The sequence below is a fragment of the Phoenix dactylifera genome, chromosome 9, assembly GCF_051530095.1.
Source record: "Phoenix dactylifera cultivar Ajwa chromosome 9, Ajwa_hap1_PhDact_Kaust_v1.1, whole genome shotgun sequence".
Classification (NCBI taxonomy): domain Eukaryota; kingdom Viridiplantae; phylum Streptophyta; class Magnoliopsida; order Arecales; family Arecaceae; genus Phoenix; species Phoenix dactylifera.
In genome coordinates, this window is record NC_143198.1 from 26,659,882 (window position 1) to 26,684,773 (window position 24,892).

A 24,892-nucleotide genomic window follows, 5' to 3' on the forward strand; every position below is an offset into this window, starting at 1 on the left:
CAACCACGTGGCAGCTGATTCATGGTTCGAGGCCCAAGTATGAGCAGTGGCAAGGGCCAAGGGGACAGCTGATCCTGTCGGGCAGGGGAGGGGCTTGGTTGTTAGAATGATGGGCTCCATCAGCTTTCACTTTCTCTTTTATCTGAGCTCTCCCTTTGACCTGGGAAATAGACGCAGTAACAGCTCACGAAGCCGTGCCCAGGGGCAGGGAGGGATGATTAGCTACACAGTAGCCTAACTCCTTTTCCTGCCCGGACTTTGGATTAGATGGATGAAATAGATTGATAGATCTCCATGGTCTCTTCTGCTCTCTCGCCTTGATTGGTGTCAAAAGACGGGATCTTCCGCCACTGACCGACCGGTCCTTGGACCGATGTTTCGGCCCGGCTCCCTTTTGAAGCGTCCCTAATCATGACCGAAGCCGTCGCATATGAATCCTTCCTGCCTATATAATATGATATCCTCTCTTTTCCTTTTCTTTTTTTGTTTTTTCTTTTTCCTATTACGGACCTTACCACATCTCGTTGCAAGTCCCACGTACGTGGAGAGGTACTCACGTGACGGAGCTGGGCCAGGGGGGGCGGGGGGTGGAGATTGGCACGTGCAACCCCAAGCGTGATACAAGCTTCTGGTCCTTCGTAGCGGGCTTGTGCAAGTATGACACGTACCCCGTTTATTGGCGATCCGAGGGAGGACGGGGCAAAGATCTGGTGTGGGCCCGGGCTTGGCTCGTGCCTGGCTATCTAAATCCGTGCCTCGTGATCGGGGAAGTGTGAGATTATATGGAAGACTGTTCCAGGCGTCACGTGGGCTCTTTTGACCGCCCAGGGACCAACCCCATCTGTCTCCTCTGACCCGCATTGTTTGCTGCGCCTCCTAACCCCTCCTCTCTCTCTCTCTCTCTCTCTCTCTCTTTTCTCCGGCGTGTCACGATACATCGTCTTGCCATCACGTACATCCAGACCTTGTCATACGTCGTTGTTGTATAAGTAGCGCCGAGCAACGAGGAGCAACAACGCCTACTTGGTGGCCTAGATAAAATCGAGGAAAATATTGAGAGAAGCAAGGCAGAGAAAAAGATTCAGTAGAGAGAGATAGAGTACACAATGCCCAAATCACCTACCGACTGAGAGACAGAGGAGGTGATCTGACCGGCTCGGGCTCAGCCGCGCCCCCACTGCACCTCTGCATTGCACCCATCCCGGAGGAACTAATCCCTTCCCTCCCTCCTTCCACATCTCTCTCTCTCTCTCGTTAGACGACACCTTTGTACCGCTGCTGACTGGTCTTCTCCAACCCCCATGCATCCTAGCATTGTTTAATACGGCCTATGGATATAGTTATAAGCTCATTTCCATTTCCAATCTTTGTTTAGGATAAATTCTTTAGTTTTTATTCTCTCTCTCTCTCTCTCTCTCTCTCTCTCTCTCTCTCTCCTTCACAGAGCCTTAAAACAGACAAACCCCGATCTCCCACTTCCCTAGTTCCCACACAACGTCGCTCGCATTATTTTGTTTCCGAGCCACCATTATTCTATTCCATTAACCCGGCTGTCCCTTGGTTGCTGGCGCGACTGCATATATAACCACATTATATGCACACGCGCACACAGAGTCTTTGTAGCTTGTAGTTACCCCCGCCCTTTCCCATCCCGATGCCCTGCTACTACGTGCTCCCCTCCGTTGTTAAAAGCCATCCCAATTGAGTCTGCCTCTCCCCTGCCCCATCCTTTTATTGAGTTATTCTCCTCTTAATCCCTGAGCTAGCTATCTCTCCTGAGAACAATGCTGCACCAGTGCGGCCGCCATAGCGGTGGGGGTATCTCAACCCCGTGCTCTTGTGGCCTCCTCTACGGAGCTTGCGGCGGAAGTGGCAGCAACTCCTTCTCCATTCTCTTCCCGGGAAAGCAATCAGCCGTGGATGAGGTGTTCGATTCCGGATATCCTATCCCGTCCTCATCCTCGGTGGACTGCACCCTATCCCTCGGCACGCCATCGACCCGCCGCACCGAATCCCACAAACCCCCACCCTCTTCCGCTGCCATCCAGCGGCCGTCTTGCGTGTCTAGCTTGTGCTGGGATATCCTATCCCAGTCTAGCAAGCAACCATCCGTGGCCTCTCGTGGACCCACCGGGCCAACCAATTCCTCCAACCTCGGCGCGGACCCCGTCCTCCTCGCCCGTAGGTGCGCCAACTGCGACACAACCTCGACCCCCCTGTGGCGCAACGGCCCCCGTGGCCCCAAGGTAACGTTAGCCACCTCCGTTATTTCCTCGCATCGTGTTACGAAATAGTATGAAGTCTCTGCTAACTAGTTTTTTTTTATCCGGGATACAGTCACTTTGCAACGCGTGCGGGATCCGTTACAAGAAGGAGGAGCGACGGGCGGCGGCGTCGACGGCGTCGCCAACGTCGTCATCGGTGCTGTCGGCAACGGCGGAGCAAACGGGGATTGGGTACGGGTACCAACGGCAGCAGCAGCACCAAGCGTGGGGTTGTTATGGCTCGACGGTGGCGGCGTCAAAGAGCCCGTCAAAATCGATGTATGACGACCCGATGGAAGAGGGGGAGGTGTCCTACCTCTCGTGGCGGCTCAACGTGGTTCCCTCGGCCCAATTCCCGGTCCGGGACCGGCCCAGCCTCTTCCAATATAACTAGAAGTAACTACATGCAGATGTGGCCTTTAGTTAATAGTTAACTTCCTTCGTTATTTTTGACGTGCATGGTATCAAAATCAAGCCACATGATGATGTATTATTAACAATGGATGATAATAGTTTTGTTTTGTTGGTTAAAGGGCGAGTTTTTTTTTTCTTTTTTTTGGGTGGATGGCGTGGGGAATATGATGAGGGGGGAGAGGAAGGGAGAGAAATCCAATCAAGGGGCCGTACGGGACGTACAGTGTGTTTTCTTTCACGCATGAGGCCCACGCTGTCATCCATTACCTCAAGTCCGGAGTCCGGAGTTGCACTCGAGATTCCTCTCTCTGTGGACTGAAGTCAAGATTGTGAAACAAAACAAGCCCGGTCGGTGACATATTGTTGCCGGCGTGGACTTGCTTTGGGGCACGAATCCCACCGTAGAACACGTGTAGTATGGTTCACGGGAACTAGATCGTTTGATTCGATGGCCCGGCAGCAGAAAAAGGTAACCGGTTGGTGTGGGATCTTCTGAAGCTAATCAGGTCCGATATCAATCCTAAATGAGTTTGAGGTAATTGCATGGTCATGTTAGATGGTGATGTGATGGGTGTCTGAAGTGGATGGTAAGCAGATACAAGAGTTCTTTATTTAAACCATGACTTTGTAATGGCATTCTCATCTTCTTCACCAGCGGAGCTTTGAATAGGCTGAAGCTGAGGAGCCTCATTAATCAAAATATAGTTGAGAGGACGAATCTTCTACATTTTAACCCGTGACTAGGTATTGATGAGGGTACGTTATGGGTCTAGACTCCCATAAATTCATTTTGAGAACTCGGATGGTAGAAAAAATGCCAATATAATTAGGGTGAGGATGAGGAGGAGGGGAGTTAGGTTAGGATGTTTTTGGGAGCATTTGGCTCTAAACACTTACTAGTCAAAGACAATGAAATGTTTGGGAAAATGAAATTCAACAGTGGTGATGAATCCAAATTATTTATTTTTAAGGTTATTACCTGGACATCAAATCCAAAAATAAATTTACCATTTTAATGATATCTTATCATGTGCCAATTTTATTAATTATTTAGAAGCATCCAAATTAGTTGTAATTTATTCACATAGAGTTTTCAAATATTCAGATCAAGGTCCATGGGCTGGAATTGCAAATTAATGATTTATGCTATATTTGTATGCACTAATTATATTTCCCTATCCATTTTTCTACCAATGAAATAGAACTTCGGATTTTTTTTTTAATTTAAAAAAAGTAGTTTCCAAGTATTCTAAATATTGTAGATCATCAACAATGGTGCTGATTTTTGTTGTGTGATTTTTTTATTATTTTAACTAGGAAGCATTTGGAGCCAAATATTGAAATATCTCACCTTAACTGTATTTATAGTCATATTGGATTAGAGCAGCACGATGGTATAATTAGAGCTGATCATTGGGCGGGTCTCAGGCCTAAACTATATTCATTTTTAATCGAACTTTAGGCTAGACCTATGTAAAATTTGATATTCTCTGTGCTCAGGCCTATCCTATGATCAACTCTAAGTAGAATGAGTCTTGTTAATTCTGTCTTCAACCCAAGATATTCATGACGGCTCGCCAGATTCAATAGCTGCTCCAACACTACATTGGATCAACTTGAGAGTTCTAATATGGGGTAGATCGATCCAACCTTTGGTCAGCCGAGACACTAAATGTTTTTGTTTTGGAAGGCCCTTGACTCTTACGTAGCTGAGGCCCCCAATCCTCAAAAATACTTGGGAATGGACCAGTTCTGATTGATCCTTGGGCCGAGGGCGTTCGGTTTGAGCTCAGGACTTGCCAGTTGCATCATGTGGGATGAGATCATGAGAACCGAGTTATGGAGGTATAATGAAAGTTTGAGACTTAAATGTAGGTTAGAAACAAGTTGCAAGTAAATGATTAACTCATGTTAGACCTTCATGAAATGGTATATTGAGGTTTCCGAGTGTATCAACCAATTAATGGAAATATATGACACTAGTAACTCCTCAACAACAAAAATAATTGTTGCAAATAAAATAAGAGCTCGACTTTCTATTTAATTTATTTTGTTTTGGAGAAAAAAGGGGCCCAAAATTCCATTAAATTTTGGCACCATCAGAGTCCGATCTAAATTGGCTGGACTTGCCGAAAATTCCCAGAACTTAGGCTAGTAGGCGACTGTCTAGGTGTTAGTTTTTAAAGGCTAAAATAATGAGGCCGGGGAATGCTTCGCGGATTGGAACACTGCTGATATAGCCATGCCACTAATGTTGTTTGCGGATTGTTTTGGCACTTAGCAACTTTTGATAGATTAAAAAAAAAAAAACTAGAAGGAAAAAAAAATCGATCATCATATATATTGGATGTAGGTAAAGGTGGCAATTTATCATCCGGCTCGTCAATCCGACCTACAAACAATCTGCTTTAAGTAGGTTCAGGTTTAACATAAACAAATTTCGATCATAGATGGATCAACCCATCTAGTTCTGTTTATTAAATAGATTGGATTTAGGTCTAGAATTTTGACTCGTTTAATAATTAGGTTGGATCATTATCGGACCCATTTAATCTATATAAAACTTGTTTAATCTGATTGAAGCTTGCTTAATGATTTGTTTAACCCGACTTACTTAATTTGTTTAAATTTATTTAATCTATTTAATTTGATTTGATTTGTTTAATAAATAGATTATGCAGATCGGAACAGATTAATCGTTTAATAAATAGATCGGTTTCAAATCTTATATTTTAACCTATTTAACAAATAGGTCGGGTTCGGATCGATGAATTTTTGACTTAGATACGATATCGATCCAACCTGATTGCCACCCTAGATGTAGGCAAAGGATCCTCTATGACTCAGCCTTTTTTGGACTGCAGGTGATGCTTTTACTATGGGGAGGGAATGACAGCATATTGGATCTGAAGGTTGCAAAGGCTATAAAGGGGTGAGGGCTATCCATCGCCATCACCGCACCCCGTTCTCTTTCCATGTCTATTCTTTCTCGTCTGCTTATTTCTTCTTTCTTCTGTCCGTTGTGTCCAACTTAAGGCTTAGTTTGCAAAGGAAACGAGAATTTTCCGAGTCAGCATTTCCTCCCTTATCTTCGAATGGGACATTGACAGTGTACTCTCTCTCTCTCTCGGAAGAAAAAGAGAAAAAAAGAATGGCAGAGTGAGATCATAGTAAGGTAGGATAACTAGAAATTTGATTTAGCCAAAATGTGTTATATCCTATAGTTTAGTTGAGCTGACATTGCCCTTTTTCGGTGCTACCAAAACTAAGAAAAGAAAATGATATTTTGGTGAAATAAACAATTTCTTCTCATAATTTTCTTTGCTCTTGAACCGTTTGGCAATAAATAATAATATTAGATCACCATAATACTATATTACATTAATGTATCGACGATATATGAAATATAACATGATAAATCTTATACTACAGTACAAATATAATTATAATAATGAATGTACTTCTAATTAATATATATATTAATATAATATGTTAAGATAATGCATGATATTTTTATAATATAACAAAATGATATAATAATAGTTCTACTATTATTAAATATTCTATTTTACTAAAATTATGAGAGTTTAGGGGTATTCTTGAGTTTAAACAAAATTAGCTAATTGGGAATAGAAATCCTAGAACTCCTAACCAAGGTACCTACGGAAGGATATGCCATGGTTGACTAATGTCAAGTATAACATTCATGGCCCCATTGGAAGGTATTTTATAGGGATAGCAACATTTGTCCCCGGCTTGTTCCACTGTGATGACGACAAAATGGTGATGCCTTTTTCTCTGGGATAAAAAGGCTCGAACTTTGCCTCCGGGGCTGGCCGCAGGATCAGCACGCTACCGGCGTGAGGGAGTGGTGGGGGCACAAGGGAACCACTCATATCCAAGTTACTCAAGCCTTGATTTAAACTCGATCCGGCTATTATCGGATCCGGGTCGAGCTTGTGCAGCTCGAATGGTTTTACAAATCAAGTTTGAGCAGCAAAGTACTCGATTCGAAAGTTTACGGGCCTAATCGAGTATATATATTTTTTATTTATAATATATTATTAATTTAATATTTTAAAAATATAATATTTATATATTTTTGGTTCGATCTAACTTCTAATTTTTAATTATATTTTTGAATTATAACTTAAGCTCAAATTTGAACTTGAACTCAAACTAGAGTATGACTCAGTTGATATTCGAGTCGAATCAAGTTGATCTCGAGTATTGATTTTTTTTCTTTATCGGATCGAGTTCAAGCTTAGACATTAAGGTTTGATCTATCTCGAGTTGAGTTTTAAGCTCGTGTATTTTGAATCAAATCAAACTCGGATGCTCGACTTGACTCTGGCACGATTGCACCTCTACCTTGAGGTGGGGATTAGAGGAGAATTTTGTTGGTGTTTAATTGCCTTCTTTATTTTGCTTTGAGATTGGAAATTTCCAATCTTGATTTTGGGATTTCGTGTTGGTTTTGATGTATTTGGTAGTGTGTTTGGGTGGATCTCTTGCTCTGTTCTTGCTTTGCTTCCATGGGTTACAGTTCTCTATATCTTGTGCAGGCTTTTCTCGGTTGATGTTTTAAACAATATAGTATTATTTTTGGAGTAATCTGATTATCAGCTTCTCCTTCTATTTTATTGAAAAGCCACTCTGTCTCTCTCGGCCATTCTATTGCAACTCTCACCGCCACCCATGGTCGAGCCGCCGCCGCCGCTACCGGTGGCATCCATCTCTTTCTTTTCTCTTCCTCTTCCCTTTCTCCTTCCTTTCTCTCTCTCTCTTCGAGTGAGGAGGCGAGCTGCAAAAATAATCGGTGAACATCGAATAATGGCTGGGAAAAGGAGGATCCGCAAGGACGAAATTGGAGATAATGCAAAAGATAATTGAAAATGTTTGAAAAAGAAGAGAGTATTTTAGTCATTTAAAATAATAGGCTAATGGAGGTGATTGGTTGACGAGCCTAAGACTATTTTAGAATGATTTAAAAATATGAAAGTTCACTTTAAAAATTTTTAAACACGAAGGGATATCACCCAAACTTGAGATGATGAAGCTGTAATTTTTTCTTTCCTTTTTATATTAGAAAGATGCACGAATTTTTTTTCCTCATTGTAAATCTGAATTTTAAATATACTACACATCCAATATATGATGTTGATGTTCTTACTATGATCAATAAACACTAGCAAGCTTGTACTTTTTAAAAGCCTTCCAACTTTATTCACTTCATTCTTATATTTTCATGCTTCTAATTTTTCAAGCAGATATCCAAAATTTTCCAAATAGCAACCATGAGAAAATGCATATACTTAACATCTGCTATAGAATCAGCATTCCTCCTTACCGGGGTATTAACAAAAAAATTCCTGTTGGATTTCCAATTAGTGAAGTAACAAAACAATACTTTAAATATTTTTAGATTGTATATTTAAAAAATAATAACATAATAACAGTTTCTAAGCCACTATATTAAGGTGCAAGAAAAGTAACCCCTTAGTCAAGACCTTTGTTTCTCTGCATATTAGTAAAACACCATATCGACGTTGATCTCGAAGATAGCATTTTTCATAAAACTTCTAGTTCTTGTATTTTTTTTAAATTTTTTTTGTGGGGAAGCAATAAATCTTTGTTATTAAATGCTTTAAAGATCTTGCCAACAATTTCAAGAAACAAAAAGGTTTCATCATAAATGTTGTACATTGTACCCAAAAAATCATACATGTTGTACATTATACCTTAAAAAAAAATCATGCATATAGTCCGGTCCAGTTCATTTTCTTTTTGGATTTTTTGAAAACAAAATTAGAAAACAAAGCAATACCAAGCACCCTCAGCAAGTGCTAGAAATTTACCAAAAGCTTTCTTTTATCTTCCCTGTTTAAATTATTTAACCATTCATTCCTTTCAAACAAATTTCCATCCACTGCCTTGAATCTCAAGTTGCATCCTATCTATTACACTTCAGATTGACAAAACTGTTTTCTTTTGATGCAGGCAACTGGGGGAGAAGACTGGCCACCTTGCTCACCTGAAAAGGCCCTGCTGTTCATAACCGCTGCCTCGAGCAATTCCTTGCCCAGGTCCATGCCAAGAGTGATCAAATTCACATATTTCATATTCCATTTCGAGATTGCGAAGTTGCATTACATTTTATTCATCTCATCATATGGAAATTGAATAAAATATAAATAAATATTAATTTCAGTGCTTTTGGCAATTCCCGCTGCAAGCAGAGTTCACTCTAAACCAATTCCGGAAGATCTACATAAAATGACAAGAAGGTCTATGACGCAAATTGGAAAGCAAACTTGGCCCTGCCATCTGACTCAACAGGCAAGTGGTGGAGCTTGAATATGATATCTGTGCATACTGATCTCTCCCCCCACAGACGAGCATGACCTGGATTCATCTCAAGAAATCACACGATCGAATGGATAGTATGTTGACATTTAGAGAATTCATCTGAAAGACCATTGAATTTCCTCGAGACTTCTTCCCTTGGTCTCAGGCACCCATAGGATCACAAAAACTAGACTGAAGGCACAAACGACCGCATAGATGGTAAAGGTCCCTGGTGAAGGTGAATTATGACTTATTAGATTGCAATGAACAGAGCGCATACAAGCACAAAATGCAAGTGCCTGCATGCGCATGCACACGCGTGCACGGGCGCGCGCGCGCACAGAGAGAGAGAGAGAGAGAGAGAGAGAGAGCAACCTCCACTGCTCCAACTTAAAAGCAAATTAGCAGTCATTGTAATTGCCCATGAACTCAACCAGTTGCCAAGTGTTGCAACACTACCAGCAAGGCCCTTGATATTAACAGGAAGTATCTGCAATGGCAAAATAGTAAGCAATGTGCATCTAAAATAAAAGTTACAGTTTCAAATAAAATTTACAATGGCAAGCCAATTTACAATATATAACTTTGTCATTTGACAATATTTTTTCACGAGCATTCTAAGACTAGGGTATACTGGTCTGTCAGACTTGAAACCCAGGAAGTTCTGAAAAAAGATTTTTGTGGTTTTTTCATGAATAGCTAGCAAAAGTGGTCTAAATAGTACAAAACAAGTTCAAACATAAGATCGTCTGCTTATACAACATTCACTTCCGTTTTTTTACCTTTAAGAACTTCCGTTCAAACATAAGTGGCAACTCATGATGATTCAGATAAGAACCGAAAGGAAAAGAAATAACAAAAATCAAAGCTCCATAAAGTCTTGCATGAAAAGACACCAATCACTCTAACTTGATCATAGCAATCTTAGGACACCTGAATCCAGCCAATAGCTATATATGATCTCTAAACAATAATCATAACAAACAAAGGACCAATCATGAAAGTAACCCGCAAAGTCATTCTGACAAATACCAGAAATTAAACAACATCTAATTGACTATTGACTTTTAAAAACACTGTGCTATAATTAGTATACGGAAGCACACTATCATCAACCCACTCATCAACCTGTCAGTTAAAAAAAAAGATTCTTTTCTCAAATCAATGATAGGTGTAAGAAGTTGACACCCTCGCAGATAAAAAAGAATTGAATTCTCATATTCTTTACCATCAACCAGTTACATGATACTCATTCTATGTAATATGTTCAATCATGAGCACAACATTATTTGCATTTGCTCCAAAGCAATTGGCGATTGCACCAATGCATTTTCCATCTTCAAAACTTCATCATGAAAGTATTATTCAGGACTGTGGTAAAGGATTTTTACATAAGCGAATTGGTGAAGCTCATTAGCAATGGCATCATTTTTATCATACCTTGATAATAGGATTATTAACAATATCTTCCACATCTCATTATTTACAGGACATCATAGTTTCCTAGCTTGGAGGTTATACTCGATTTCAAGATGACCAAGGGGGTGCAAAGTTTCGCATGGGCAGTTCAAGCAATTGCTCGGTGTCAAACTGGAAAGAGAAAATTTGTGATGGTTCATGAAAAATGAAGAATCATATGAACAGGTTCAACCAGATTTTCAAAAGAAAATGAAAAAACAAAAGGGAAGAGAACTATAAAGTAAAGCAATAGAAAACAAATGAAAAAAGAACAAGGTAGGTTCAGCCAAACAAGAAAACATGGTCAGTGGAACCGTCCCAAACTGCCCGGTTCGGAGCGTCTGGAGCCATATTAGCAGCGAACTAGGACGGTTCCGGCAACCAAAACAAAAAACCGGCAACGGAAGGAAAGAAGAAGAAGAAAAGAGAGGAAAAGAAAAGGAGAAGGGGAGGGAGGAAGAGGGAGAGGAAGGAAAAGAGAGGGAGGTGAAGGCTGGATGGCGGAGGGCGGGGAGCCATCTGGTTTTTCTGTTTCGTTCGAAATAAGGGTCCCTAAGGCGAAGCCCCTCCTCCACCCCTCCGCGCGGCTCGCTAGCCCTCTGCCACCCTCCCTCTCTCCTCATTCTCTCCTTTTCTCTCTCCTGTTCTCCTTCTCCCCCGCCCCTTCTACTGTGTCGGTACGAGCCTGGCACAGAACAACATGGGGCCACACCAACCCTTGCCGCCGGGCAACCGATCCGGGCCTCGGTTCCGGCACAAAAGTCCTTGCAAGAAAACATTAAAGGAGAGGGAGAGAGGTACAAAAAGTTAAACCAAGGGGGAAAGGAACAATGGAAGAAGAAACTAGAAAAGAAAAGAAAAGAATAGAAATAAAAGTAATAAAATAAGAGTACATGAGAAATAAGAGGAATGAATCGTGTACCAAAATGAGTAGAAAGAGGACAAAAAGAGGAGGGTATAGAAAAAACAATAGAAGATCACAGGATAAGTAGGTTTTTTTTCACTCATATATGGGACAATAAGCATCCTTGCTAGGGTCCTGATAATTCAACAGAATGACGGTAGCCGATTAAAGGGTTTAAACTTAAAATTTAGTTAAGCATAGGCGAGCATAAAATAAGCACATATGAGTTAATTCCAATCTAATTGATTAAGTGATATTTCATAGTGTTTAATCCCACTGGGAAGGGGGCATCACGTACTTGTGAGAAAACAAGGGAACTAGAAGAGGGGTGTGGCTCTGAAACCATCCATACAGGGAAGAAGAGGAATGAGGAAAGAAATGAAGGAAAAAAGAAAGAACGGAAGGGGGAAGAAAAGAAAGGAAGGAAGGAAAGAAGAAGAAAAGAAAAAGAGAAAAAAAGGAAACAATGGAGAAGAAAAAGAAGGAAGCAAGGGAAGCAGGGAAAGAAAGAAGAAAAAAGGAAGGGAAGGAAGGAAGGAAGATGAAAAGGAAAGGAAGGAAAGAAGGAAGAGAGAGAAGAAAGAAGAAGAAAAAAATAAAGAAAGATGGAAATAAAGGGAAGAAGTGGAGAGTGATGGAAGGTATCTACTACAATGCTCAATCGGGACGGTCATTGGGGCGGTGTGGGACAGCTGGGTGCTCCGTTTCATGAAGAAATCGGGATGCCCCCATCCTATAAGATTTAAATCGTTGATATGAATAATTAAGTTATATATTTTATAACACAAGAAATTGTTTAATAATATATAACAAATAATAAATGTAAGAAAATCACACAGCTTGACGTGGGCACTTAACCGAACAGGTATCTAAATATTTGACAAGTTGCATAGCCCAGCAAAGCCCTAGGTAGGCTTTGCCTAGGCGACTGATGATGGTTAAGTGTTCATTATTCAAGGAGTTCCAAAATGCTGACACATCCTCATCCCCTATTAGTACAAAAGCAATAAGCCGTAACATGATCAAATTGCAAGGGTACATTATCACACTTGGACTCTGTGCAGGTGAATTATGTTCTTAACAATTAAATGGCATCACATTTGGAAGACAAATGGATGGAAAGCTAAAATGCATTCCTTGTCTCTAGAAGTTAAAAACAAAAACAGGAAGGAGATCATTATCATGATTCTGTTTAGGTTATTATTTTATTGATAGATGATAATTATGAGACAGATCATATGATTCATAGTTAACTTTAATTTTGCATGATAAACTACCAAGAAGGATGAGTTTACATACCTCAGACATTATGATCCATGGAATGGCTCCCAATCCAAGAGAGAAAGAAATGACATAAGCCTGAAGGAACATAAATGGCTTAAATGACCAAAGTGAACTTTACATGTAGAGATTACGGAAGGAGTTTGACATATAAAAGCATACCACAAGTCCAACCAACGAGAGCACACTCAGCGTAAAATAAAAATCAGAATCTTCAGAAATAACACCCTGTTTTTAACAGAACATAGAAAACATGAGAACAGAATTCCATCTTTTTTTTAAAAAAAAGACCTAATATGTGGTTATAAAGTATATTCATGACCTAAAAAATTGATGATGACCAGTATCAACAAATAAATTTACACAACATGTATAAAGCAGAACTGAAAGTGCATATAATCTGCAAAACAGCGAACCACGTAGCTTACCTTCAGATAAAATGCAACAGAAACGATCCCAATACTGATAGTCATTCCAGCAGTGGAAATCTGCATCCAAGGAAACAATTTTTCATAAATTGTTAAGAGTAATCAACCTGCATAAAAGGAGAAAAAGAATTGTTGCATAAACTCACTATAAGTAAAAGACGTCGACCAGCTTTATCAAGCAACCAAGTGGTAATTCCAGTGGCAACAACCTGAACAACATTCAGCACTAATAAGTGATAAATAATAAATCAAATATACATGACACTCAAGGAAATCATAAATTATATTTTTTTGACAACATCATGAACTACATGTTATGTTTCAGAACCAAGAAAATATGATTGTTACCTGAATAGCCCCAAGACCACATGTTGCTAAGTTACTATCTGAAAGACCTGTTCAAGACAGAATCAGAGATTGGAAACTTGAAAACTAATTACATCTTTCAATAATGGATAAGGCACAATAATTTTTTCCTATTTCTGCTGAGGGGACAAAAAAATCCATATATGCAGGAGCATAATAAATTCACACAATGTCAAGTAACAAAAAGCCCACATCTCCACATTCCAAAAAGTATAAGTACAGACCAGATCAAAATACATATGTCAAGATTCAAGTTAGGAAATGTCATCAAGGCTGATTCAAAATTCAAGCTTTGGCTTTATAGTTCGATTATACCCCAACCAAATATGAAGGAATAGAAGCATATTATCTACAAAGGAAAATTTATAGTAAACAAATTAATGTTTTGAACAATGAATAGTTATAACTGATGCCCATGCCCTACTGCAGCTCTAGTCACCTAGCTTACAGAAAATTCTGCATTTGTGTCATTGAGTAGCAGCTGTGAATAAGTACCAAGTGATGACACAAGTAAGGCCAGTTATCAGACTTTAGGTTAAGTAATGAGCTCCAGAATAGAACATATGCGATCAATGGCCTGTTATTGCATGAGACAGAAATGGAATACATGGCAACTAAGTTGCATATGAGAGTCAAAAAGGAGCTCAGAGGTTCAACAAAGAAAAGGAGCTCAGAGACAGTTTTCAGGTGGATACAAGGCATACAAGTTTGCATCACATTGACCAATGAAACCCAAAGGGCACACTTCAGCAGTTACTTGTCTTGAATCGAAAATGGCTTACTTTGGCAAAATTTAGTTTGGTTTGTGCAGAATTTGGATAAAAATCAAGTGGCTCATTTATGTATCTGTTTGTCTATACAAGTGTGTAATAATTACAGAAAATATTTGCAAAATTGATCTTGGAAGCAAATTGACAAAATGAAAGAGGTGCTTTTATACAAATTAGGATTATTAGGAAATAGATTAAGGACCACAGAGAAAATATATCAAGTAGCACTACATGAGAAAGATAAGTTTCAAAGATATGCGAGCACTTATCAAATGACATTACAACTATGTTCAGCCCAAATATCACGAATGGCTAATGACACTGGACAGTAGAGAGTTGAAAAAGAAGAAAGCAGGTTTAAAGTTGTAGCTGAAAAAGGAAGTGAGAAGTAGAGGGTACCAACTGGCTATGTTGGTGAAATCTCTCGGTGTTGATACAAGAGACCTAGGTTCAATTTCTGCCCCTCGGCATTATTTGATGGGGTTGTTACCCCTCCTTTCTCAAAAATTTTAAATGGAAGGATGCCCATCAAATAGTTTCCCTACAAATCAAATATTTAGAATTACCGGCAATTGGTTGGGATCTGGGCAAAACTTAAGCTATATGGGCTGGCTATCATGTTTGCACAGGCCATATTTTTCAAATTGCTAGGTCAAAATTTTGTTGCCCAGCAGTTGATGAAATAGAGCTAGGCATAAAACATGTCAATTTGGGTGATACAAATGGTCAAGCATTCTTTTCAAGATTTTAAATCCCAGTACCCTTTTTTCATTAGAATGGTGCAGTACCAATACCAATGGTATATATATATACACCAAAACTAGCTTATGTCAAAAAATTGAAAAAGCATTGACCAGTACAGCCTATATGATATTGCCGATACGCAAGGGTAGAGACTGGTACAGCCGGTGCGTACCAATACAGCTATTTTAGTGTCTTGGCACTCGTATCGATGCTGATTTTGCACTGGAACAATGCAGTACTAGTCGTACCATCCGATTTCGAGAGTTTTTGAAACCATGATTTTATTCATTAGAACAAAACATGGCAGCATGCACAGAAAGAAGTTTAGAAGAAAGCAAACTTTCGCATTAAATTAATATGCCATAGGAAACATAACGATTCAGTCATTGATAGTGGACATATGATATTTTTTTATCAACTAGTGGAAACCATGACTTTATTCATCAGAACAAAACATGGAAGCATGCACAAAATATGATAGTTTTTTATATCATCCAAAAGGGCCGTAGGAAGACCAAGACAATCAAAACCAAGGTTCGCCGGACCGACCATATTGGCGTACCGGTGAGCACCGGCACCGGTACGGTTCCGGTTCGGTACCGGCTTGGAACCGGTACCGAACAGGAGCCGCGCGAGCGGCCCCGCACGCGCGGACATAAAAAAAAACAAAAAAAAAACAACACGTCCGCACGCGTCCGGACGCGTCAAATGCCACTCTGTGGCATTAAATGGCCCACACGGGCTGGCAGCCCGAGTGGGCACGGTGCCGCGCGCGGGCGCAATTCCCTGCTGGGGAATCGGGCGCGCGTTCTCCGCTCGCGCATCCGTGCGCGATTCCCCAAAAAAAATAAAATAAACCGCATCCGCGCGGACGCGTTAAATGCCACAGAAGCCACTCTGTGGCATTAAGAGGCCCACGCGGGCTCCAGCCGCGTGGGCGCTCTTCCCCGCGCGCCCACGCGCGGGGAAAATGTGCTTGGACCGGTGCGAACCATGCCGGTTTGCGCCGATACAAGTACGGAACCAATCAATTCCAACCCAGTTTGGGTCGGAACCATTTTTATACGCTGTACCATACCGGTGCCCGTCGGCACCGGTTCGGTACAGGCTGAACCGACCGGTTCCGGTCGGTTCAGCATACCTTGATCAAAACCAATTCATCATCTTATTTAGGGCACAACGACAAAAACATGGTTTGAAGTTGGAACAAGATGTCTACTAAGTCGTGTTGGGGAAATATCAAGTGCACAAGTTTGGTGACTCTTTCCAACTACTACAACTCATATCCTCTTAGACCAACCATGGATCTAAGACATGTTTCCACGAGAGCAAAGTTGTAAGATTTCAGTAGGCAAATTGGAGAAATTGTTACATGTTAATATTGATATACCGCTTATTCCCCATATGGTGTTTACTGGATACATGGGGAAAACTAGGTTGTGATGAGATGATGGACATAATGCAACATTTTTTTTTTCCAAAGAGCAGGTAAGAGGACTGACCACAGATTGTTTCGAGTGTGAGAAGTTGGAAAGGGCACTTGATAATTGGAAAGTAAACTTGAAGAGTTTAAGGAAATAGTTTTTCAGGTAAAAAGGGTCTGAGTACTGAATCCATCTGCGCTTCTTTGTCCTTTTCTAGGGAAACCTACATGGCAGTACTACCAAAAGTGCTGCAACAATTCCTTGGAGGAGACTCTCCAGTTTATGTTCTAGGAAACGGCTAAGGGCATAAAAACTTCTACATCAGTCAGCTTCCTTAGAAGAAATTTAAGGTCACAAGAAGAGAATAAATGGATAAAAAAGAAGGCAATTATCTTCACATAATCAAGCCCCTCCATCGGAATCAAATCCCCTTGAAGATCTAAGGATAAATGCGAGAATTTCAAGTTGACAGGATAGAATGAAGAAATTGAACGGTATGCTTTAACTTTTGGTGTAAAGCACCTTGGAGATTTTTGTTTAGCACATACTTGTGATCATTTTGATGCAAGGATGAAATCAGAAAAAAAGTTATCAGACTATAGAATGTCATGTTGGTGCCAAATTTAAGTGGTGTGGACCTTTAATTCAAGTAATCTAGAGATTAAGTAATACACCAGCTCATTGGGGAAAATATCCTAGGAGAGAGCCTACTCTTAATAGAAAAGAGATGTAAATAGGAGTACAAGTCTAGAAATGATACGCGTGGCATTTTCCTACCACAAAATGAGCCCATGAGAGCACCACATAGGATGGTCGATCATCAAACGCTTCATAAGAGGTTTCTTATTTTCAGCCAAAAGGTCATGTTCTTTCTCTATTGAGGAGAAAACTTAAGGATTCTAACCCCACCTAGAGAAGTTTGGAGACGGTATTTTGAGTTTAAAAAGAGAGATTATCATGGTTATGTTTTCAAAACTTTATAAGAAATACAACCACGTTTTCTCGCATAATGTTTTCTGGTTTGATCTTCTTCCTCAGGTTGATTAGGGAAGCAATTTAATGCATTGATCTGAAATAGGCTAAAGAATAAAAAGAGTCTTTCACAACAAAAAGAAAAGGATCACTAGCGATTCCAATTAGAAGTTCAAATCCATGAGTTAGTCCAATTAGAAGACAAAACTGAATTATGATGAACCTTGTTTCAATAGCTCCATGCTTCCAGAAGACTTGTAAATTTGAGTAAACAGTATTCAACGATGTAAGATATGAAGTCACGTCAAAGTTTCAAGTCATGCCAATTTTTTAAATGTTTTGGACATACCAGAAGCTTTAAAAATACTGCCAGCATAAAATAAGATGCCATTGATTCCACTTAGCTGCTGCAATACAAGTAGACCAATTCCTATCTGCAGAATTACAAGACATAAAAATTCCTCATTAGAAAAAATTGTTGCTAGCAAAAGAGAATTGAATTAAACTAGAAGTGAAAGCTTGCAAAGTTACCAAGAGAGGAAGTTTATATCTTTTTTGTTTAAGATCTGAAAACCGGATCGTAGTCCTTCTGCTTGATGATGCTACTGATCTCTGCACAAAGTAAGTTGAATCTTAATATTCTAGAAGCTAGCCTATAGCTGGACTGAATGCTCATAGCTTTTCACTCGATTCAGATATACACACCACCTTGGAGAGAAGCACCAACAAATGAATAAGTAATTATGATGTTTACAGGATGGATGAAGATCAAGGCAATACCTTGATTTCATTCACTTCCACAGTAATGTCAGTATCAAATCCCCTCAATACTTGAAGGGAAGCTTCAAAATCTTCCGTCATGCCCATTTTTGCCTGGATTAGGAAGATTAGTTATATAAAGAAGCTTTCATTTTTGTTGAGTTGGCCATTACCTCATGAATCTTACCAGCCACCTTGGAGATTCCGGGATAAAGAACAGACCAGGTATCAGGATTGTGCATGGTAAGATTCCTGCAAGCCATGATAAGGGCAAAAATCAATTAATTGGTAGTTTTGGTGATTATACAAAAGTACAGAACTTGCAGTTGGACAACCCATTAACACGATTCTTAGAGAAAAATATGAATCAAATTGCGAATTGGTTTTCATTCATCTAAGATAACATAAACATCCACATGAGAACACTGCTTCAGGGGCACCACAATAACAAAGGCAACTGTGCATCATTGAATAATAACTTATATTTATGATGAATTCTCCATGAGAAGAAGAAAAAAAGACAAGACATATGAACAGCGAGGCATTACCTATCACTGCAAGCAACCTCCAATGAACAAACATACCCAACAGATAAGCAAACAAAATACCAATTGTTACAGAGAGCTGCAAACAAGGTGGAAATCATCAAGATGATTCAAATCTAACTTTTACTAGAAAGTAATCAATATCCAAGAACGACCATATCAGAAGAACAAGAAATTTGACAAGCAAAAACTAACCTGATTCACAGAGCCAAGACCACCTCTCATATTCTGAGGAGCTATCTCTGCTATATATACAGGCACCTGAAAGCATATATCAGAGCATAGATCAAGCGAACCAATTGATATGTATGTTTAGTAAGTTCACTATATTTTGGGTTGAATAATTGTAACAAACCGTATAGGATATGATGCCGACTCCGAATCCTTCCAGCAACCGACCCATGTACAAAAACGACGAATCCTGCATGGACAAGAAGCAAATACATCCATTCTCAGAACAGCCTATTAAAATTCTGAATTCAGGGGTAAAATAGAAAAGCCATGAACAAAATCAATCACCCACTTTGGCGAACGATATGGCGAGCCAGCCAATTATATTAGGAATAGAAGCAATCATCAGGGACTGCAAAAAAAAAACCAAAATAGATTTTGATGGTCCTGAAAGAGTGTAAAAAGGAAAAAGATAACAAAAGATGAGGTTTTAAATGTCCAGAAAGAGGATTAAAAACAAAATGATCAAAGCTTTCTAACCCCTTTACGCCCAATATACTCCGCAATCTGTCCGCTGGCTATTGCTCCCACCATGGCGCCCACGTTCGAAAGCGAGCCAAAGATCGAAAACTAGCACAACCCAAAATCAATCAAATCCGGTAAGAAACCTCGATCCAGAGTAGAAAGAAGCGAGGAAGGGACGAAAAAGGAAGGGTTGGTAGGCTGACCTCGGAGAGGGAGAGGCCCAGGTCGTTGATGATCTCGTCCTGGGTAGGGGAGGAGTATCCCCCGGTGAAGCCGAACTGGATGGGACCGAGGGCGACGATGAGGGTGCAAAGCACGACGGAGACGGAGGAATCGCGGAGGACGGAGGCCGAGGAGCCGAGCCTATCCATCAAGCTCGACTGCCTCGATCCCATCCCCATCCGGTACCAGCTACCTGTGTGGAGGAAGGGCTTCTTGAGGTCCCCCCTCCCATCCTCCCCACCGCTCTCTTCCCCTCTAAAACTCATGCTCTCTCTCTCTCTCTCTCTCTCTCTCTCTCTCTCTCTCTCTCTCCTCCCTCTCCTCTTTCTCGCTCGCTACTGTTTTCCTCCCTCACTTGTTCTCGCTTTCGCCCTCGCCTCGATTCGATCTCGAAGAGGCAAGGGGTGGCGGCCAGGACAAGAAAGAAGCGGATGAGCGGAGGAGAGAAAGAAACTGAGGGGGGGGAACCCGAGGGGGCCATGTGTCGTACGCGGATGGCCCTGGTCTTTCAGTACTACGCGGCCCCGACATACCAAAATGCTCCACCCCACATAGCCTGAGGAAATGTGGGTCCATGGGCGAACCACCAATTGTAACGTAACACGTGACATAGAGACCCATTCTGGTGCCATTGTCGGGGCTCCGAGGTATTTTCTCTGTTTGGTTAAGTGCCGACCGGTTAGCAGGTGGCTTTGGGGACTTGGATTGGGGAGTTCCGAAATGGCTTCTGGTCTCCTTCGTATCTCGTCTCCTAACAAGATTTGCTATATTGTGATTTGTGGGGGGCTAATCAGGCTCCTAATTGGTGAGGATTAGCATTTAGTTCTTTTAAATTAATGCGGCATTGAGGAGATAGATAAATTAGAAAATGGCTAAGGTGGAGTGAACTAAATGCCATTTCTAACAGGTGAGGGTTGCCCATGATTCTTTTTGCATATCTGCTCATTAAAAATATTTTCGTTATTTTTAATTTTAAACTGTTAATTTTTTGATGGTGTTAAATGGTGTGGACTCATATCTAAGAAAAAAAATAAAAAGTATATATGCAATACAAGTATTTTATAAGGATATACATGCAAATATCAATTTTAAGAGGATATTCATGCAAATTTTAATATTTAGAAGGATATATACGCAAAAAATCCAAACATAAATCCCACATCATGCTACGATGTTTAGTGCCAAAAGTAGATAAGAAAAATAAAAAAATAAATAGTGGTCCCATAACTATTTTCCAAAGAGAGAAGAACCGCTAGAGAAAGTATTTGTTTGATAGTATTATTTTCTTACGTTGCATTATTGAATGAAGATAATTTGAAAATATCATTTCTTGACAATAATACTTTTACTTTATTATATTAATATATTATAAGTATAATAATATATTGATTAATAATATTTATAAATAACAATATATTTAATATATTAATGTACTTATTAAATATATTAATTATTTATAAATAAATATTTATATACTAAATATGCTAAAATTTATTTTTAATAAGAAATATAATTAATTTAAAAATATTTATTAACTCATCTAAATATATTTCAATATTCGAAATTCTCAATATTAATAGCATTTATTCAACAATATTGTTGAAAGTTTTGTAATATTTTTATATAAGATTATCTCATATAGAATATTTTTTAATGCTATTTTAAGAATAATTTTTTCACCAACCAAACATACATTGTAAAAATTTATTTTCTCCTGTAATAATTTTTTAGTTAAATAATTTTTAAAAATTATCAAATTATTTCGTAATCTGATATATCCCAGCCAAATAATTTCAAGGCTCCACCTACCAGTCATGGATGGGTGCTTGATGCGGCATCATTTAGCTGCCACTTTCCATATTAAATTAACTTGATGAGATCACGTGGAAGTATAAAACATGGCGCTTGCTTTCCACATGGAGGAAGTGATTGCAATTGTTTCGGCTGTACTTAACCATCGTGTTGCCCTCTCTTAATTGGTTAATACCCATGAGCTGGAACGTTTTTGTCTGTATTCACGACGAGGTTTTTTTTGTATTCTTAAGAACAGGTAAAAGCCATCATCTCCTTTTTTTTGTTTTCAACCTTTGCAATATGTCTTACTTAACATGGCACGTGGAACTTGCCCTAGAAATCAAGAGATTCGCACGCCAGCTCATGAGGTTGTGCAATGATCGAAAAGGGACAAGCTTGCCTCCTTGTTTTTGAAGGAAGGTGTATTCTGCAAATCTTAACTTGTTGTTCTGGGTTTTTTGAAAAATAAAAAATAAAAATTGTTATGGTGACTTTTACAAAATTCAATTTTGAAACTCTCTTGGATGGAAATGTCTTGTGCTTCTGTTTCTAGCACTGACAGGTAGTATCATATTGGCTAGAAAACTTCATTTAGACATCTACAGAAGGTATTAGGGACTGGGGAGAGGTGTGCACCAGAACGAGATTCTTTTCTTTGATTTTTATATTTAAATTTGAATTTAAATTTGATTCGTTACCTTGCTTCTTAATCGTTGATGAGCCTGTAACAGCTAGCATTTTATATTTAAGTTGTTGAGTTTCTTCAAAATAATGAGGCGTTTTCACGTCCAATGATCTAAAAATCTGTTTTTTGTGATTTTCTAAGGAACTAGAATATGAACAAGCGTAATTGATAGAGTCTTTGAGGGTGGGTTGCTTTCGAGCACAGGATTTCAAGCCCCACACTAATCTCGATTCCAGCAGAAATATCTTCTATCTTAATTCTGGAAAAAGTAAGTTCCTGGGAAATTATCTGTATGCCTGCGTTGTTGGAGTAAATTGAATTCGCCATTGTTCATTGAAAAGTCAAGCCTAAAGCTTTTGCATAAAATAAGGTGATTGGAACTTCTCCAAGAAAGCAAGGATAGTGCTCAATATGCCTCGGTCCTCATATTTTCCTTTCAGTCTTGGTTATGTGCAACAAGGTCATAATTACTCCTTCCCTAATATAAGAAATTTTTGTTTAGATTTGCTCTGCTAGCATTAGTTGTAGATCGGACTAGTGATTACCAGCCATCTCAATAATCTCATCATCTTAGTCATTGGTGCGTTAGTTTCACATTGATTATTTGTTGAATAAATTTTGAGTATTTATACAGGATCAAAGAACTCAAATAATACCTTTCGGTTAGTATTTTTTGATGAGGTTCTGAATTGTTACAAATAGTATCAAAGCGAACCCGACTTGTTGCCCATGTGGAGTAGGAGACACTACAGCATATGTTCATTGAGGCTGACCCCACGTTAATCGTGGTGCTTATGAATAAATTTGAATGGATTTGAATCCTTAGCTTGGTAATAAATATATATACAAAATTAAAAAACCCAAATAATACCTTCCGGACAGCTTTTATGAGTGATGGAAGATCTATTTTTTTTTTATTTTTTTAATTATTAGAAGGGAATGGCCGAAGTGGAAGGATTGCTGAGATGGTAGGGAATCATGGACCAGATCCAAGCAATAATTTCTTCCACAATATAGCATATTTTAGATTTGGCCTATATTTGTTGAGACTTTGCTTTGTTTTTCATACTTTTCTTTCAACAATATGCCCATGAGTAACTCATTGAGATCATAAATGATGTTGAAGGTGGCATTTGAACATAGGATAATTTATCGACTTGATCATCCACAGACATGGCAGCTAATTTGCATGCTGTTAGGGCAAGGGAGTACGCAAGGTGGGAAAATTAAGGGTATCCACAGTCCACAACGGATACATATACATGCTTGTGGACCTCATGTGGACCAGGGGAAACAAAAACTAAATTGGTTCCCGTGTTGATCTAAAATCCATGGACAAACGTAACTAGGATGACAAATATGTGATTGGACGAGCATTCCCATCCTGCAACTGCTAGTCTTGATGCATTGACCTTGTCGATGAGAACTAGGTGTCATGCTAGCTTTAGGCAGGTGCTAATTATTCAGTTAAGAATTGGATTTAGCATACGATAGTTGCTGGACTTTTTATATTGGAAGTGACATGAAATTTGTAAATATTCATCATTTTTATATTGGAATCATTTTCAAGAGTGCAAAACGACGCTTTGTTTTTTTTTTTTTGAGAAAAAAAGGGAAAAGTATAGATGCATATATGATAATTTAATTTTAACATAGTAATATTTATATATTTTTGTCAGAACATTAATATTTGTATCAAGAAAATTTAAAAATGAAGAATCAATCAAGATGTTGCTTCACGGAGTGGGCATCTTTTTGCCAAGCATTCATGTCCACATCCTTTGTATGATCAGACCAATGATTCTACTCTCCACGAGATGATTGGTTATTTGAAAAGGAAGGATGGGCCCATGCATGGAGAAAACATTGGCATTAGTTTTGTGGTATCATCCCGACGATGTCATTTTCATGTATATTGGTGATGATGGGGGTTAAATAAAAAAAAAAATTGTTTAGATTATAAAAAACTACAACCACAATGTTCTCCTTGGTATCAAACGCAAGGATCAGAGAGAAATTTAATATACAAAAAAAAAAAAAACTACAATGGTGATATTAATGATTGGATACCTTATAGACCTTGTTTGAGGCAAGGAGACCCACTCTCACCTTCCTTATTTATCCTTGTTGTTGATCCATTATGTAAGATGCACAACATGGTAGTATGCAGATGAGACTCATTTTTGTTCAAGCTAAGATGGATCATCCTGAAGATCATTTGTATTCTTTTGAACTTGTTTCAGGGCTACTAGTTAACTATCAAAAAAACTCGGTTTCGGACATGGTAGAAATCTCTCTTCTTGGACAAAGATGTCCCAAATGGCTCGACTGTGGCTACTCACCGCTGCCTTTGAAATACCTAGGTTCATCACTTGCCACGAAAAAGCCTACCAAAGCTGATTGGATGGTTCTCATTCAGAAAATTGAATCTAAGTTGCTCACTTAGAAAAGCAAACTTCTCTCATTTGGAGGTAGACTCGCTCTCGTTAAATCAGTTCTCTCTTCAATTCCTTTATACGTCATGTCTCTTTTTACACCCATCTTGGGTGGTTAAAAGAATTGATGAGTGCAGGAGAGGTTTTCTCTAGAAGAAGAATCAAGCATCTTCTAAAAGCATCTCATCGAAGGTAAATTGGAGAATAGTTTATTTAGACAAAAAAAAAAGAAAAAAAAAAAGTAGCCTTGGCGTCAAAAATCTCCAACTTATGAAGCAATCTCTTCTTGCCAGATACGGTTGAGGATACCTTAAAAATGACCCAAGTCCTTGGAGAAGAGAAGTCCATTGGGCCTACTATAAGAAAGTCAAGTTATTCCCATA

The 24,892-nt window shown here is 39.2% G+C and overlaps 2 protein-coding genes across 3 annotated transcripts; one reads left to right on the forward strand and one right to left on the reverse strand.

The window, feature by feature from the left end:
• Positions 1–1,135: 1,135 nt before the first annotated feature.
• Positions 1,136–2,790, forward strand: LOC103714997 (GATA transcription factor 15). Its single transcript, XM_008802497.6, has 2 exons — positions 1,136–2,246; positions 2,338–2,790. Exons 1-2 carry the CDS (start codon positions 1,785–1,787, stop codon positions 2,656–2,658), a joined length of 783 nt encoding a protein of 260 aa, XP_008800719.2. The 5' UTR covers positions 1,136–1,784; the 3' UTR covers positions 2,659–2,790.
• A 5,988-nt stretch (positions 2,791–8,778) lies between these two features.
• On the reverse strand, positions 8,779–20,348 carry LOC103714996 (sugar transporter ERD6-like 6). 2 transcript variants are annotated; one of them, XM_039131561.3, is made up of 17 exons: positions 19,577–20,348; positions 19,389–19,478; positions 19,201–19,260; positions 19,033–19,098; positions 18,873–18,938; positions 18,681–18,756; positions 18,320–18,384; positions 18,154–18,246; positions 17,905–17,985; positions 17,723–17,807; positions 13,446–13,492; positions 13,244–13,306; positions 13,098–13,157; positions 12,832–12,897; positions 12,688–12,747; positions 9,402–9,516; positions 8,779–9,255 (listed from the first exon to the last, which is right to left on the reverse strand). In XM_039131561.3, exons 1-17 carry the CDS (start codon positions 19,859–19,861, stop codon positions 9,143–9,145), a joined length of 1,491 nt encoding a protein of 496 aa, XP_038987489.1. In that variant the 5' UTR covers positions 19,862–20,348; the 3' UTR covers positions 8,779–9,142. The 2 variants fall into 2 exon arrangements, with proteins under 2 accessions (XP_038987489.1, XP_088560787.1); XM_088704661.2 differs by having other exon boundaries at positions 19,201–19,295; positions 19,577–20,035.
• Between the last annotated feature and the right edge of the window lie 4,544 nt (positions 20,349–24,892).

Excerpts from the sequence above, each read along its gene's own strand:
- LOC103714997 (XM_008802497.6), top strand. The coding sequence starts at position 1,785 with ATGCTGCACCAGTGCGGCCGCCATAGCGGTGGGGGTATCTCAACCCCG. Across the intron at positions 2,247-2,337 it reads ACGGCCCCCGTGGCCCCAAG|TCACTTTGCAACGCGTGCGG; the intron begins GTAACGTTAGCC and ends TCCGGGATACAG.
- LOC103714996 (XM_039131561.3), bottom strand. The coding sequence starts at position 19,861 with ATGAGTTTTAGAGGGGAAGAGAGCGGTGGGGAGGATGGGAGGGGGGAC. Across the intron at positions 19,479-19,576 it reads TGGGCCTCTCCCTCTCCGAG|TTTTCGATCTTTGGCTCGCT; the intron begins GTCAGCCTACCA and ends GGGTTGTGCTAG. Across the intron at positions 13,158-13,243 it reads GTCGACGTCTTTTACTTATA|ATTTCCACTGCTGGAATGAC; the intron begins GTGAGTTTATGC and ends CCTTGGATGCAG.